The 16,505-nt window shown below is 37.6% G+C and overlaps 1 protein-coding gene across 4 annotated transcripts in view; it reads left to right on the forward strand.

The window, feature by feature from the left end:
• Nucleotides 1–16,505, forward strand: part of cadm2a (cell adhesion molecule 2a) — a 358,651-nt gene that overhangs the window by 267,272 nt on the left and 74,874 nt on the right. For 2 of the 4 annotated variants that reach the window (XM_039677129.2, XM_039677131.2), the window contains exons 3-4: nucleotides 1,199–1,225; nucleotides 13,158–13,307. In XM_039677129.2, coding sequence (XP_039533063.1) covers nucleotides 1,199–1,225; nucleotides 13,158–13,307 — 177 coding nt within the window. The remainder of the gene's footprint in view (nucleotides 1–1,198; nucleotides 1,226–13,157; nucleotides 13,308–16,505) is intronic. The other 2 variants (XM_089126052.1, XM_039677130.2) reach the window with 1 other exon arrangement.

The following is a 16,505-nucleotide window of genomic DNA, read 5'->3' on the forward strand; positions in this document are numbered from 1 at the left end:
TGTAGGAAAAAAATGATTGATCAACAAAAAATAAATAAATTTAATATATATATATATATATATATATATATATATATATATAATATGTAATATCTATTTTTATTTGTTTGTTAAAGCCACACTTTGCAACTTTTTAACCTTTATAATATATTACCAAACCTCATTGAGATGGTACATCAACTTACAGTAGGTTGAATGATGCGTTTGCCGTAACCTGAAGGTGTCTGTATTGCTTTTACTAGACCCTTTTTTAAATTCGTGTTTCAGGTAGGAACCCGAGCACAAAAAGAACTACAAAATTCGACCGCTTTATGGCATGCGTCACTTCCCCGCCACCCACAACGTCCTCAGATTCTGACGTTAGTACTCAACTCGTGTTTGATTGCCGTCTGTATGTTTTCGTCAAGGCCAAACAACAGCTACAAGGAAGAAGGCAACGGTTTTATCGAAGGAAACTAAAAAAATGAAAAGGGGAGACACGGGAGGCTGACTGGTTGACTGTTTGTTGACTTTTATTTGCGACAGTGCTGCAGAGCTTGTGGCCTCTAGGGACGCTAGATGTAAAAGTTACAGGTCGAGCGCCCCCTAGTGGCCAAAAGTTCCAAAGTGTGGCTTTAATTTTATAGATTTGTTTTTTTTTTTTTTATGTTCATTTAATGAAAAGTATTTGTTGTTGTAATCTGACCTCCCAAGGTTGATGAACATTGGTAAAAGAAAAGTTCTGGAGAGTTTTGGACCATGTTTTCCACCTGGTGGAAAGTGCTGTCACAAAAAGTGTAACCGGAAGTTGTAAATTTTCTCTTATGCAAACAACACTTATCAAATACATTTCTGTGGTATATTGTGAGCTCTGTATACTTGGTATAAAAGCATTGGCTTGTCTGTGCAGCTGAATGTTGTCGGCAGTGTATCGTGAACCTTAGTCTGTTGTGGATAGTGTTTGCAAATGACAAGCATCCAGTTCAAGTGGCTCATTGTTGTGAATCAGACAGATACGAATGAGAATTTTCACAACAGGAGTATTAGTATGCTAGTTTGACACATTTTACACCCTCTTGAAACTGGCCTGTTCTAATTGAATGTTTTCTCCTCCTGTCCTTCTCTTTCTCTCCCTCTGAACCTGTCTGTCCTTCCCTGTTCTCCTTTCTTCTTTCCTTCCCTCCCTCCTTCCCCTCCCCATCACGCTCTGCGATACCAGTGGCGGCAACGAAAAACAAAGTGAGAGGTGAGTTGGATCCTCCATCTTCCCTGCTGTTTGATAAATGGGGAGACACCATTCTCAATAAGCTGAGCTGAGATAGCTACCTTATCACTGCTATGAGCCAGGCCGGCAGTACCACCATCCTGTTCCTTTTTCCACGCGGCCATTATTTTTTGCTATTTACTACCCCTCTCTACCCTAGCCCTTCTCAAACTATTCCTTCTCTCCCTTTGCTTCACTTCCCTTGCCATCCTTTCTTCCTTGTCATCTTTTCCAACTAACAAGAAAGTTTCTGAGTTTCAATGCTCCACAGAGCTTAGTCGCATGTGACTTGTAGCATGGCTAACCTTTGTCTGAAATGACTCTTGAACATAATGACAATTTCGCTGTTTGTATCACTCGGTTTGTCCCATTCAGACTGTGTTTTTCAGTGACTCTCTCTCTCTACAAGTTACGTCATTACACCAAGTGGCGATAAGTGCCTGTCTTTATGAGAGTCTCACTGAATAATTCATTCACAGCACTGATTCATTCATACAAGCGAGTCAATGAATCATTCATTCTACCTACAGTATTTCTTCAAAATGGAACAAAAGGGAACCATTCAGTTCATGCATACATGAGTGAGTCATTGAATCGCTCATGTATTCGTTTATTACTCAGATATGTGGTTCGATTGTGACTTGTTTTTGGTGGAGCAATAACAAAGAAAATGGCAATATTGTGTCTAAAATGGAAGTTACTGAATATGAACTTGTTATACATATTTAACTTGCATAAATCTGGGATTGCATTACTACTGGCAGGTCATGTCAGCCAAGCTTGCATTTGCTGACTCTCATCTGATCCACATCCATCTAGGAATAAGCCTATCACAACATCTCTATAAGGTCCGTTCAGTATCATTAGCAGCTATCGCGTTGCCTTTTGATATTCCTCTTCAAAACAAAGTTTTCTGCAAAACAATCAGTTTTCCTTGAATTATGTTGTACATTCAATTATTGATCCTCACTGCTCTCCCCACTCTTATCCATGCCAGGCTGCATGGATGCGCAGGGAGTTCTTGCCCTGAATAGAACCATACCGCCAATCCAAACTGTAATCTAATTGTCAATCATCTTTGACAATAGTGGTTCTGACAGAAAAGCATTCTCAAGAGCCCAGTCATATGTTGGTATACCACTGACAAAGAAGGAAAGGTGGGTCACATTCTCCAGTTGTTCCGTGAAACTAATATCCAAAATTTCCAAAACTGCACTTGTAAACGTTTTCTGGCATTCAATAGATGAATAACTTGGATAACATTATAGGAAACAAAAAATTAATAACTTTTAAGTTATTTACACTGTAAAAGAAGTTGCTGCCTTAAATTTTTAAGTACAACCAACTTGGCTACATTTCAACTTAAGTTATATTAAACAGACTTAAAAGAAATGAGTTTAATCTAGTATAAATTAATTATAACTTAATTCAATAATTTAACAATTGTTTACCTTATATTGATGAGGTATAATAATGTAAAATATACATTGGACTTATCGATCATATAAATATGTATATATATTTATTACAGTTTACTGTAGCTAATATTTTTCGGCAGTCTCGCAAATAATTTATTTCTCTCGCTTTCAGCAGACACAATATTCTCTCCCACACTGTGAGTATTGCGAGAGTGCAGACCTAGCCCCGTCTATAAAAATAGAATATATTAGAGCCCGACCGATAAAGGATTTTGTAGGCCGATACAACTATTTTTTTGGTTTTAAAATCCGTTATTCCGATATATCGGCTGATATTTTTATTTTATCGATTTTTTTTGATTATTTTTTTATATTTTATATTATTATATTACAATACAGGGACTGTAACTAGAGATAGTTATTAATACAGTAACCATGACTTTATTTAGGCAGAAAAAGTTCATTGTGGTGTTAACGTTAGCGGTCTTCCACTGATGATAGTGGCATTAGCTAGCTTTGTGGTTAGCTAGTCTATGATGAGCCATAATTTAGCAATAGATAACGTCATACTGCAAATTGTAAAATATACATTTTCAATATAACTGCCCAAGGAGAGACGATTGAAGCTTGTTTCGTTTTTATTTTATTTTTGAAATATTCATTTATCGGCCATTATAACTGCCGATACCGATAGTTTTGCCTAATATCGGCCGGCCGATAAATCCGTCTGGCTTTAGAATATATATTATTTTAGTTTTTATCAATTATTGTAAATTTTATATTAACTACATTTTATAGATCTAGCTGATGCCATAAAGTTCAAGCTTTAAAGCATCATGCGTGTCTAGACCATCAATGCATGCCATTTTAAGGATTGATCTCCATCTTCTTTGCTTGTCAAAATACAAGCATTTATCTTAGATGTTTACTGCATGCTGAGCATTAAACTGACCCTGTGGTTTGCAGCTGTATCCGTTTCGCTTTATTGTGACAGTGTCTCTTTCAGATGCGGCTGTATAATTTCACGGTTGCTGTTTGCCACGTAGTTAAACATTAAATTTAAAAGATACTTTCACTTTTAAGTGGTTCAGAGAGAGGCAGTGAAATATTTATAAGGGGCAGTTCACAAAGGTTATGTATGACTTGGTAAGCCACAGAGAAGTGAGATCATGATGTCTTTCCCACAAACAAATACTTACACGTGTACAATCAATCTGATAAAAAAAAAAAAATACATTCAACTCCACTATAGCCAGCTGATTACCAAGTGTTATAATCATTGTTGCAAAAGCAGAATTTGACGGTTAAAAAGCTCTGGGAACTATAAAAAATGTTAGGCCAATGTATTTGTGTAATTTAACACCACTAGCCTACTTCTGTAAAGTAGCTTGTTATGAGAAATCTAGACTGTTTTGAGAACAGCTTTGCTTTGTTTAGTTACTGGCTCTCCCAACAGTGCGTAAAAATGAAAATCTTGCCTGTGCAATAGATCTGAATGTGACATTTGTTAGCTCTCCCAAAGGTCTGCCTCATTTTTTTTTTTTTTTTTTCGGAGGAAGAAAAACTATCACTGCAAATATTTGGAGTCAGGTAGATGAAATGAGGCCTATGTGTACAGAATGAGTGAGACGCTATCAGCAACTGACTCCTCTAAACCACCTGCTCTCCTCATGAATAATGCACAAGGTACTATTCACACACTCACCTCAGATGGCAATTTTACCTGCATGCCATCTGCCTGCAGTGGGACCCTTCCCTGCTCAGTGCACAGCCTCGTCTTGGTGGGTGTGTGTAGGTGTGTGTGTGTTTGTGCTCGGCGAGTAACAGAGTTGTTTTTTTTTTTTTTTTTTTTTTTTTTTGCGACGACAATTTCATAGGCATGGCTCCTGTTCCCTTTTGTTGCTGTAAATTACAGCATTAAAAAGAGAGAGAAAAACAACTTGCTACAATTAAAAAACTGTGATTGGGGTGTTTGTTTACAGTGGCAAGAGCAGCTGCACACTGGTCTAATTGTGCAAATGAAAGTGGAACCGCTGAGGCCAGTTCATTTGTTGCTTGCTAATTGATTAGATTTCCCTAAATCAGAAATTGCACTGCGTCTTCAAAACTTTTCATCCGCTTTGTCTCTTTTTTGCCTAATTGCTTTGATTCACATGATGTGCACAGCCAGCTCATTAGACACATTGCAATTAGTGCTATGACTGGTTAAAGGTGATGTGTGTAATTTAATAAGTTAAACACTTTTTCTGTTCCCAGCTTAATATGCAGAAACAACTATAACAAAGCTATTTAAAGGATGGTTTACTCAAAAATGTGCATATGTTTCTCTGTGGTAAACCATCTCAATATGGCAACATTTTTGGGGCAGGAGTTTGGGGCAGGACTATCTGTTTGGTTGACCCATTGTAGACGGAGGAAGTATTTGGAAAAACTGGTGCCAGATTTTTGGCTCCCATGGCAAAGAAATAACATAATTCACCTTTAATAGTCAACATAGAATATTTTCTTAGTGCGTGTTCTTGGCCTTATTGTGAGAATATTATTTTAAATGCCTTCTGAATTAGTTTTGGCTATATAGGATCACAGTGTCTAAAATTAAATTACACTCAAAAGTTTGGAGGGTTTTTTTTTGTTTTTTTTTTAATTAATCAAGATTCATTACTTTAGTAAAAGTGACAAAGAATTTTTTTTTAAATCTACACTGTGTGATTTTTACCCCCATCTAGTGGTGAAAAGGTATATGACCATCCAGTGAATATTAGTTTCTGTTCCTCTCAATTCCGATTTAGTTTTAACTCCGACCTACGGTGTCCAATGTAGTCCAAGATTAACATGGCTTCCAGTTCGATCTCGTCCATGACTGTTAACTCAAATGTAAACGCGAAAGGCGAAGCTTGATTTAACGAGTATGTCCCTCTTTGGCTAATGTACGTTCAAGATGGAGGGGCAACATGGCGACCGACATTAGAACGCCTTACCCGTATGTATTTTCAATGGCATATTGTACACTCACGAGAATACATTATTACTTGAACGAAGTAAATGAGCACATATATTTTTGAAAGAATAAGTGTTTTTAGCTAAGAATAAACTAAAAGAGTTACACAGTGTAGCTTTAAAGAAGTAAAAAACAGCACAACTGGGTTTTTAATTTTTCAATTGGCCGGCCGTTTTGCAAATCCCATACCCTAGCTTTAAATTCTAATAATATTTCACAGAATTACTTTCTTGCTGTATTGTTGACCAAATATATGCAGCCTAGCACATAAGGCTTTCAAAAACATTACACTAGTGCATATTTAAAGTTTGTCTCTTTGTCAAATCTCATCAAAGATTTCAGTGATGCCTATTATCTTAATGGTCTTTTATGCTGGCCCTGTAATTTTTTTCTGTCCATTGCGATTGTCGCTTGTCGCACACAATTTGACCTCAGGCAGATGGTGTAAATGGCAGTGCTCCTGGTTGTTGATTGGTTCTTCATTTGGATTGCCGTCATATTTTACTGTAGAACACACTGCTGGACCGTGCCCTACATTTTCCCCAAAAAATTCTAAGATAAGATTCTAAGAAAGTCTAAGATTCGACAAAGGCAATTAATGTTCCCTAGGTGGACATGACGCACTAAGCAGTCTAAGACAACCCTTCATTGAAATAAATCCTTTACAATCCCTAAAATGTGTCTTGGACAGCCACATTTGCAAACCGGTCCAGATTTGCCTAACAGAAGGCCATACTGGTGGATAATCATGACAGGGACAGGACTACCCAAAATGACCAAATAAACAGATATGATGGCATTTTTAAGAGCGGTAATCCAGTTTAACGCAGTCAGGGTGTGTTGAAATCAGCTAGGCTGTACTATTAATTTTGTAATCTGTGTCTTTCATCCTCTTCTGTTCAGTACCAGAGTGTCCCACAGCTCTAATTAACTCCTCAAACACTCTCAGCCCTAGGGAAAGACTCTGAGTGCTGAATGAAAAGAATATCAAAGATTAGCACCTCCATTTTCATCAGTGCCCCTACTGATGCCCACTGGGAGGAAGCAGTGAGACCGCCCCCTGCAGCGATGAGAACTCAATGTATTAATCGTACCTTAACTCACTAGCTGTAGTGAATTCCAAATGCCAATGAATGATGTTAGCTCACTGCGTTATTTGTACATGTACGTTTCTGAAATACATAACTTAGCCTTAGACAACAGTAGAAACATCCATTTTCTGTAAAGCTGCTTTGAAACAATATGTATTGTGAAAAGCACTATACAAATAAATGTGAATTGAACCGAGTTCTGGCTGTTTTGTCACCGTAAAACACTGTCAGCGCATTTTAAAATGCAGAGGTTGAATTTTGGGTACATCTGTCTGGGATTGCATTGTCAGCACCTGGCAAGGCTTGCCAAATTGGCACCTGTTTATGCACTTCATGTTTGGCAAACACCAACCTGGGAACATACACTTGGCATTATATTTGAATGGATGTGCTTTTTTGGGCTTGCTCTGTGTGGTAGACCTCAGACCTGAATTTGCCTGTTTGGTTTGTCCTGAAATCCTGGCTAATGATGAGATAGAATCCATCTAGTTAAGATGGTAGATTAAACCAAACTTTCAGGCATCTGTCTTGACAGGGTTGGTCCACATAAGCCAGGATTTTTAACGCTCTATTTCTGTCGTATCACACTGGAGGGAAAAACGCCCTAATTAGTTTCTCCATCAGCAACTGTCCATATTGGAGTGATCCCACCTACATACAGTGGTGTGATCACACTAGTGAAATTTGCGGGCAAAAAAGGACTATCATATTATAGCAACACTTTTTTTTTTTCTTCACTCTTATGCAAACCTCCCAGTCCTATTGAAATGATTTCAGTGTGAAATTTCCCAAAGTAACAATAAATGTGTACTTTTATCTTTGAAACTTGAATCCATTGTTCCGTTAATCACTTTTAAATCATTGTTAGCAAATTTACTGTCGGACCATTGTACATGCTAACCTGATCTGTGCACTTGATCTATGGATCTGTATTAATCTTGTATGTTAATTGAGTACTACTTTGTCTTGTAATTTTATGTGTAACTTATGTTTTTGTACCTCAACGCTTTTTTGGCCAGGTCGCCATTGTAAATGAGAATGTGTTCTCAATATGCTCACCTGGTTAAATAAAGGTTTTATTATTATTATTATTATAGAACAATTAGTCATGCCCCTCAAATCTGATTGGTCAAGCAGTATTTCAAGAGTATTTATAGACTACAACAGTTGGGTTCCGGAAATAAAAATAAGGGACTGGACTAACTGTTGTATACAAGTAAAAATCCATTCACATTTACTTGGCTAAATTTCGCATTTAAATCATTTCAAAAGGAATTCACAGAACCGCGAGTTTCACAAAAGAGCGAAAATATTTATAATGTGAATTTTGCTCAAGAACTTAACATGTAAAGACAGACCTGTTGTGAAATACGAGGTTGTTAATTGATAACCATCCCATCCATTCACTTATTTGTGGTGAAAAGCTAAATGACCCATGATACTGTATAGAAAGAGAGTTGTGGAGAGCCAATTGGGAGTGGAGGGGCAAGTTGCGTGATTTGGTTAAATGTTTAAATGTGCAAAAGTGTTGTGATGGCTGGTTTGTGCTGAAAAATGTGGGTATTCTGTTAGCGTGGTGAGGGCTAAAGGTCAAGGGCATGACTACCTCCAGGCTGGCCTCGGCGTTTTAGCGAACAAGAGCAAACTTGCTAAAGGTCATGTTGTTACAGTTCTCCGCTGAAAGGTTACAGAGATGCATGGCCCCGAAGAACCAAGACAGATCACTCATGCAACTGATTCATGTTTTCTGCTCAAATGTTGTGAGAGCCTCTAAATGAGTGAGTGTGGGGGGAAAAAAAGCAAAAAACAGCTGCTAAATGTCAGTTGTGTTTCTTAAATAATGTTTTATAATCTATGTTGTCTGTTATTTTAATAGATTAGACCTTGAAAAGTTTTCACATGTTTAAAGGGGTAGGCTAGTAAAAATGGCAGGGTTTTCATTTTAAGTGATTTATTCCTTTAAGATTTCACACAATTAATATGTTGGAAATGTCGAATGTCAGTTCCTTTACGTCACACAAGACTTTTCTCTCTTTGTTTTCTACCTCTCAGTGGGAGAGTTATTGAGGACGTTTAGGAGAGACTGGAGCTAATTTTATATTTTGCTCGTTGAGCTTCGAGAGAGGGAGGGATGTACACACAGGAAGGAGAAACAGAGGAGATGTGAGACAGAGAGAGAGCTCAACTTTCATTAGACAGACCAGACCCCAGGAGAAACCCGTGTCCATCAGACGCCACTGACCACAGAGGAAGGCAGAAGAACTCACCTCATCGCTCATCACACATATGGTGTGCTGGTTTTGTTCAAATCATCGCAACACACAACGTGTCTCAATAGCAGTATCACCAAACAAAAAGAAGATACGTAGATGTAAAACCTACCCTCTTTGGATAATGTTTTTTCCTGCAGATACAGTGGCTTGGACCAATTTATTCAATTAAATGATTTATAGGCGGAAGTATTGCATGATATCAGCTCTCGCGATGTAACATATTACTTTACGGCACTGCACACATACACACCCCCATCCAGGAACAAGGTAGGGAGGGATGGAGTTTGTCACACTATCGTCATGGCTGAACCGCGCTCTGCGTGAGTGGTTTTTACGACAGTAACGTTAAATTCAAGTACTTCACAGTGACTTTAGGGGTCGCTGTTTGACAAAAACAAGTTGTCAACTTCAATCGCTGTTTGTAACCAATTTTACTTCTGCAATGTGATGTTTTGAGAGAAGCTAACTATTTACAGTAAGATCAGGAATGTACATTACAAAATAAATTGATTCATGAACAATGCATTTAAAATCTAATAGGTCTAAAAAATGCCTAATAAAGAATTAAGTTTAGTGGTAAAATAAAGGCTAAAATGACCCGATTTCATGAATCTATTTCATAATAAGTGAATCAAACTTCATTAATAGATCATTGTTCAATGTGTGTAAATCTAAAGATATCTGCTTTTTTGTTCTTTGGCCTTTCAGGAGCTTCCTGTATAAGTTGATATGCTGCAATGCACATTTTATGCTAGAAACACTGCTTTACTTCTTTACTCGTTATTAATTTTACTTCACGTTTTAAGTTGCGAGTTACCTCAGGGTTGAACTTTTCAACACATTTAACTTCAGCTGAGCATATTTTGGTGGAGTGACTCCATTTTGAAAGTATGTTTTAAAGTATTATGTTTTCAGCTTCAGTGTTCATTGCTGTGGCATTGTGGGTAGTTTTAGGTGTCTCTCAGCAGTTGTTTGTTATTCATAAGTGCTCTTAGCTGGAAATATGCAAAATAGACACATTTCTGAATAGCTGGAAGCTCATCTCGAAAATACTCTTTGCATTAATGGTAGACCTGTCCAAAACTTTACACATTTCCAGTGAATAGCGGGACGAAAACTGCATGAATTGTCCATGAAGGACTTTGAAGAGCCTGTCTAAAGCCTAAAACTACTACACAGTTTATTATTAGAATTGTTTTATAATATATAGGCCTATTAATATTAATTATTTATGTATGTAATTTCATGTAGATATTGTTTTATATATAAACAAGTCTAGACTTCCCATTGGCTAGTAGTAACTACACTGGAGAGGTTGATGTCATACATTCTTATTTTATAAAAATCATTACCAGGCTCCTAGTTAGCACTATTTTCCTGAATGGTGACGCCTCAGTGATCATCCACAGTTTTGGGCCCTCTTGAGATTTCCTAAGTTGACACGTTTCATTAATCTTAATTGTTTATCAACTACATATGTGTAAAAATAGAACCAGATTTGCACCTACAGTTTTGGATCAGTTTCCCATGACTGATTTCCCATGGATCTTGACCCTTTCTCCTGATTATAAAGCGAAGAGTGATGAGGGATGGGGATGAGAAAATGAGGCAGGAGAAGATGGCAGATATCAAGAAAGCAGAGAGAGAGAGAGAGAGAGAGAGAACTAGAGACAGCGGCTGGCAGGCCATGTTTCATGCAAAATACAGATGAATAATGTATCCTGCCCACCTAGAGTAATACAGATCCATTTCTCCTACTCTTTCTTCCTCCTCCTCTTATGCTGTGGATTGTTGGAGACCTTAATCGGGTAGTAAATGACCCACTCTACTGTCTCATATGTCCCCTGAGCCAAGATGAACCATGGGCTCATGTTTTGGCTAGTTGGCACGCTGCAACTCTACCATCTGGACCAAGAAAGGCTTTTTGTACTAATAACCATTCAAATTTGAGGCTCAAAGTTATTTGAGGGAACCAAAAATGGTTGCATTTTTGCATTTCTACAAACAAACAAAAAACTTTATTGACACCTTTATTTTTAAGAGTGTGATATATATATAATATAAGACTATAATTTGGTTTTATATCACCCACCTCGCTCACTTGATGGCATCAGCCATGAAAAATCAATTTTGGACAACCACTAGATCGAATATTGCAATTTTGTTTTTCAAAACGCTCAAAATCATTTGATTTCTTTTGATTTCAAGGCAGTCTGTTCTTTTACAAAATCCAGATTTTGCACTGAAACAAAACTGCATACACAACCGAACTGTGTTTAGCTCCTGTGTGAATGTGCCTAACCGTTTTGCCAAATATTTGTATATTTTTAAATATTTTTATACCTCAAGTTGCATATAAACATGATGCAAATAAATATTTTTTGAGTTGCATCATCAGCATTACAGTGTTAAGCTACAGCATGATAGTAATAATCCTAACTGTGGAATATGCAAGTGTTTCTGTCTCACTAAAACAAACGAGGAAATTAAATAAATCCCAAATCAACAGCTCTTGTATGTGTGTGTGTGTGTGTGTGTGTGCGCGCGCGTGTAATGTGACCGCCAGAGGCACAGAAAAGAAATAAGCACCACAGCTGGCCGATGTGCTATTCTGTCAGGGTGCCTGTGGAGAGGCCCTTAGCAGATTTCTCTCTCTCTGTCACTCTCACTCACTCTTTCTTGTCCTCCTGGTCCTCTTATGAAAGATACACCATATCTGGACAGGCCCTCAAATCAGGCTAATTGTGACATGCTGCAATTAGCAGCGAACAGAAAAGAATGCTAAATTTGCAGAGTTGAATCGAACTAGATACCCGTCGATCTCTATTTCTCTCATCAACCACCAATCTGTGCTGCAGCGTGCCCTAATCATGCGCTAAATCACATCTATTACATTTTAATCCATGACCTCTCTGGGTGTTTGGTTGCTATTTTCATCATTTCCCTTTTAGATAGAACTTAGAAATGACTTCACTCTCGGAACTTTACCGGTTAGGACATGCATTTTTCATCCATCACGCCAACATCCTTTACCTATTACATCACATTCTGACAGTTTTCATCTCTCCTGAAGTCTCGTTGCTTGGCAGCGGTGGTGCTGGAGATGTTGACCTCTGGTCTGTGAGAGTCATCACTTCTTCACTTTAAATAAATACAGATTATTCATCTATCATGTCCTCTCCAGGGTTGTCTATATGTGTGTGTGTGTGTGTGTGTGTGTGTGTACAGTTTTTCATTAGCTCCCCTATGAGTCCCCTCCCTGCACAAGGTGATCTGTTATTGCCTGTCTAACCCTGGGGTGCCGTGATGGATGTCAGTTTGTGAATTATTTCTCACTGAGCTAAACCTTTATTCAGTCGTCTGTTTCTGCTCAGATCGCAATGAGCAAGGGCTCACGAGTGACTCTCATCTGTTGTCTTTTGGTATTTAGTTGTTATTACACATCTTCAAGTGAGATTCTAAGAGTGCGTTCAGATTTTGGTGAAATTTAGCATTTTCTTGTTTGTCCAACATGATGGTGCCGACTTTGCTGTCTAAACCAAAACTGTATTCTCATTTCTGAAGAGTCCTCATTTCCTATAACACCTCCTATCACATAAGTTTCTTAAAGTCTTCCGATTGCCTTTAAAAATAAACCTAGATGTTCCTTCACAGATCTTGTGTTTCTGAAAGCAAGAGTTCAGCAGTTGCTTGCTCTTATCTTGCTCTTTCAGATTATGTTAAATTAGTGTTGAATGATGCAAGTAACTTTCTTCGCCTTCTGTACTCGTCACTATAGTGTTTAGATGTTAATAGCTCTCCAAACCACATGGGCTTCAGGAAAACACATCTTAGCCAGAGGATGCACCGCAAATAATCATTATCTGTCACGTTGTATTTTTACCGTCATCCTCTATTTTTAACCATCAGTAAAACATTGCAATGCTTGGTAGCTTTTTTTTTTTTTTTATGTGGCATTAATATTTCAAGAACTTCTGTGACAAGAGCTGTTTTCTCTTCCCAATCGGTGCGGTTTTGCGTCTTTTGGCTTTTTCTACTCTTAGCTTCATGTTGAGTGCTTCTGCTAAAGGTTGAATGCTCCATATGTTGCTGTGGTTGTGATTGTCTCTCACTCTCCTCGTCTTTCTCTTCCAGGAGCCCAAGGCCAGTTCCCTCTCGTACAGAACATGACTGTGACAGAAGGAGGGATAGCCAACTTGACCTGCCGTGTGGAACACAATGACAACACCTCCCTCCAGTGGTCAAACCCTGCACAACAGACACTCTTCTTTGGGGACAAGAAAGGTGAGTGAGTGATTGCCACTAAACTCACCGGGATTCGTATCTTTGTCTTGGGTGTTATCGGGTGGACGAGGGACCTCTGCTGAATGAGATTTTTAATGGAGGAACTTTAAGGGATTGCGGTCTTTTACTACTGCTAAGATTGCGATGAGAGATTGCTGGCGGTGCTAAACTGTTGTTACAAACTGAATTCTGTTTCCAAACCTAGTCAGCTTTGTTGTAAGTGTTTTAAGGCACCAAATGTGCACAAAGTGTGATCTAAACTTCCTTTTGAAACCATCTGTATATCAGGAATGCCCCTATGATGCCTTAACGTGATATGCTAAGCCGTAAGATACCTTGTTTTGACCTAATTATTTTAAATCTGTTGAATCCAAGATGGCGGACAAGTTCAGAGAATGGCTGATGAACTGATGGAAAAAATAAGCCCAAAATAGAGAGCAAGCTCAGTGAAAACATAAATCAACATGATGGACAAGCTCAGTAAAATCTAAATGAATAAATAAATAAATAATTTCAAGATGTCAGAGAAAAGCTAACTCCAAGAAGCCGGAAGAACTGACAAGGGGAAATAAATCCAGTATGGTGGACAAGCTCAGTGTAAACAAATTCCAACATGGTAGATAAGTTCAGAAACAATAAAATAATAAATAAATAAATCCAAGGTGACGGAAAGACTTGTGAAGGCGTGTTGATGGAAGATGGCGTGAAAAAAAAAATCCAAAATGGCTACAACATGGCTACAAACTTTTTGGTAACAAAAATAAGTAAAACCAAGATAGCAGAAAAGCTTATTAAAGTACTCTCTCTCTTCTTTTGAAATCAGTTTTAAATTGAATCCCATTCATATGAGGAGCTGTGTGTATAGTATATAGTGTTCTAAATCGTTCACTTACAAAGTACCATGACTGTTAGGGTGTTGCTTTTGAAGGAGGCTGTCTATGTAGGCGGTTTTGGAAGAAAACCTTTAAAAATCTATTTGTGTGTACAAAGATTTACAATTGTATCTCGTTGTCTGAGTTAAAGGGTGGATACATCATCTGGACTTTCTTCCACACCTGGCTGGTTGTTGTAAAATGGCTTTGTGTTCACCTGGTGTATGATTGGTTGGCTATAAATTCCTGTAGAGAATCAATATTAGTCCCAGCAAATCGTTATAAGACACACTTTTTACCTGTAAACACCCTTAATCAAGAGCAGACGCAAAGTCAACAACTAGACAATCTCCCAGACTCCCACACATGCAGTCATGAGAGCACATGGACGCTCATACATGAGAAAGTGGGACAGCAGCTTGATTAATGTTGTGGAATACTAACAGATTGCATTTGATAAATGAGGTATGGGAGGTGAGCCATTTAAGGGACTCTCCACTGCAACGTTAAAGATATCTACTGTTCCCAGATCAGATCAATACGGAGCAGGAGCGTTATCACAGGCTCGGCAAATGCCCCATTCATTATGTCAGCAGAGCTTTTCGTGTGGAAGTAATCATGGGACGTATTCGATACACCCGGCGGATTGGATTTTATAATGATATTGTGGCGCTCCATATCTGAGAATTCCCCAGGTTGTTTGTACGGAGATAATAAATGTCCTTTGATTTATAAAAGATTCATGTGTCAAAGATAGCTTAGTGTTTCCTGGCCCACACAGACTGCGGCGTGTATGGCGTGATCAGAGAATACATGGAAGTAGAATAACAATTAGCTTTGAATGTCTGATTTATGCGTTCAGGTGGTGACTTTGTGTTCAGAGGCAACTGACTTCCATCTCTACAGAGGGCAGACAGAAACATGAAATCCCAGTGAGTTATTTAGAATTTTCTCCCCAATTTAGAAAGAAATTGTGGCTTGTTAGTTCTTGTCTTGAACAATTTTACATTAAGAAGGAAATTCTGTCATCATTTAATCGGCCCTATGTCGTTCCAAACCATGGATGTCTTTTCCATTATGGAACACACCTGATTACAGTTTGAGGTGTTCGGGAAATTGCCACTGACAAGTAGTTTTACTTCCTTGCCATTGAAGCATGGCACTGTGTTCTTTTATATGTATTATAAGTATTAGTATACTTTCAAGACACAGCTAAAAACATATCTATTCAACATGTACTTTGTTTAAATGTGATTATTTTGTATCCTCTGTGACTGTAAGCTGTGTGTAAGTGTTTAAATGTATTATTTATGTACCATGTAAAGCGACCTTGAGCTTTGGAAAGGCGCTATATAAATAAAACTTCTTCTTCTTCTTCTTCTTCTTCTTCTTCTTCTTCTTCTTCTTCTTCTTCTTCTTCTTCTTCTTCTTCTTCTTCGTCTTCTAGTATTATAATTTAATTTATAGTATTCTAATCTAATCTAATTCTAATTGTAAAGTAAAAACATATGTTTTCCTTAATTGGATTTTAAAATTAAGTAGTTTAAAATTCTAAGTAGTAGTTAATAATAATGCATGGTTACACTTTATTTCGATAGTAACTATAAGTAACTTTTCAACTACGTGTCAACTAACTGTAATTCGAGTATTAGTAGGCTGTAGTCGACTGTCAGTAGACTGTTAGGTTAGGGTAAGGTGTTAGGGTTCAGGGTAGGAGAACAAGTTGATTTGTGGTTGCTAAATTATAGTCAGTTGAATATCTGTTGGAAGACCATAAAAATAAAGTATTAGCAGATATTAAGCAGGCAGTCTACTGATACTCTAATGATAGTTAGTTGACATGTAGTTGCAAAGTTACTTAGTTAGTTGAATGTCTAAAGTGGACTATCAAAATAAAGTGTTACCCTAATCTCAGCCATTTAGAAGATATTTGGTGTTGAATATGCAGCATTGTGAAGCATGAATTTAGCCAATGAGATTCCCCAGGGGGCGGGTCATGTTAATACCTACAGTAAGTTCTTAAAGGAATGTTCTGGGTTTGGGGTTTCAAAACCTCTCACATGATGAATACCACAGATAATTATATTATTGCCTCTCATGTTTTTGTTTTTTGTTTTTTGTTAAAACACATTATTATTGTTTATTGTTTTTTTTCTGATGTGGATGAACTGGTTATGCGTTACCAATGTAATTCCTATTTTGTATATTATGCAAAAATGACCATAGTGTGTTCTTATTGTATTCATATTACTTTATAACTGTTCTTAAACTACGTTCTTCATCAAATGCAGTAGCATCTGGTTTGGTGCAAATCTATCATGTAACT

Source organism: Pimephales promelas, chromosome 23 (assembly GCF_988280905.1).
Source record: "Pimephales promelas chromosome 23, fPimPro1.hap1.1, whole genome shotgun sequence".
In the NCBI taxonomy this organism is placed as follows: Eukaryota; Metazoa; Chordata; class Actinopteri; order Cypriniformes; family Leuciscidae; genus Pimephales; species Pimephales promelas.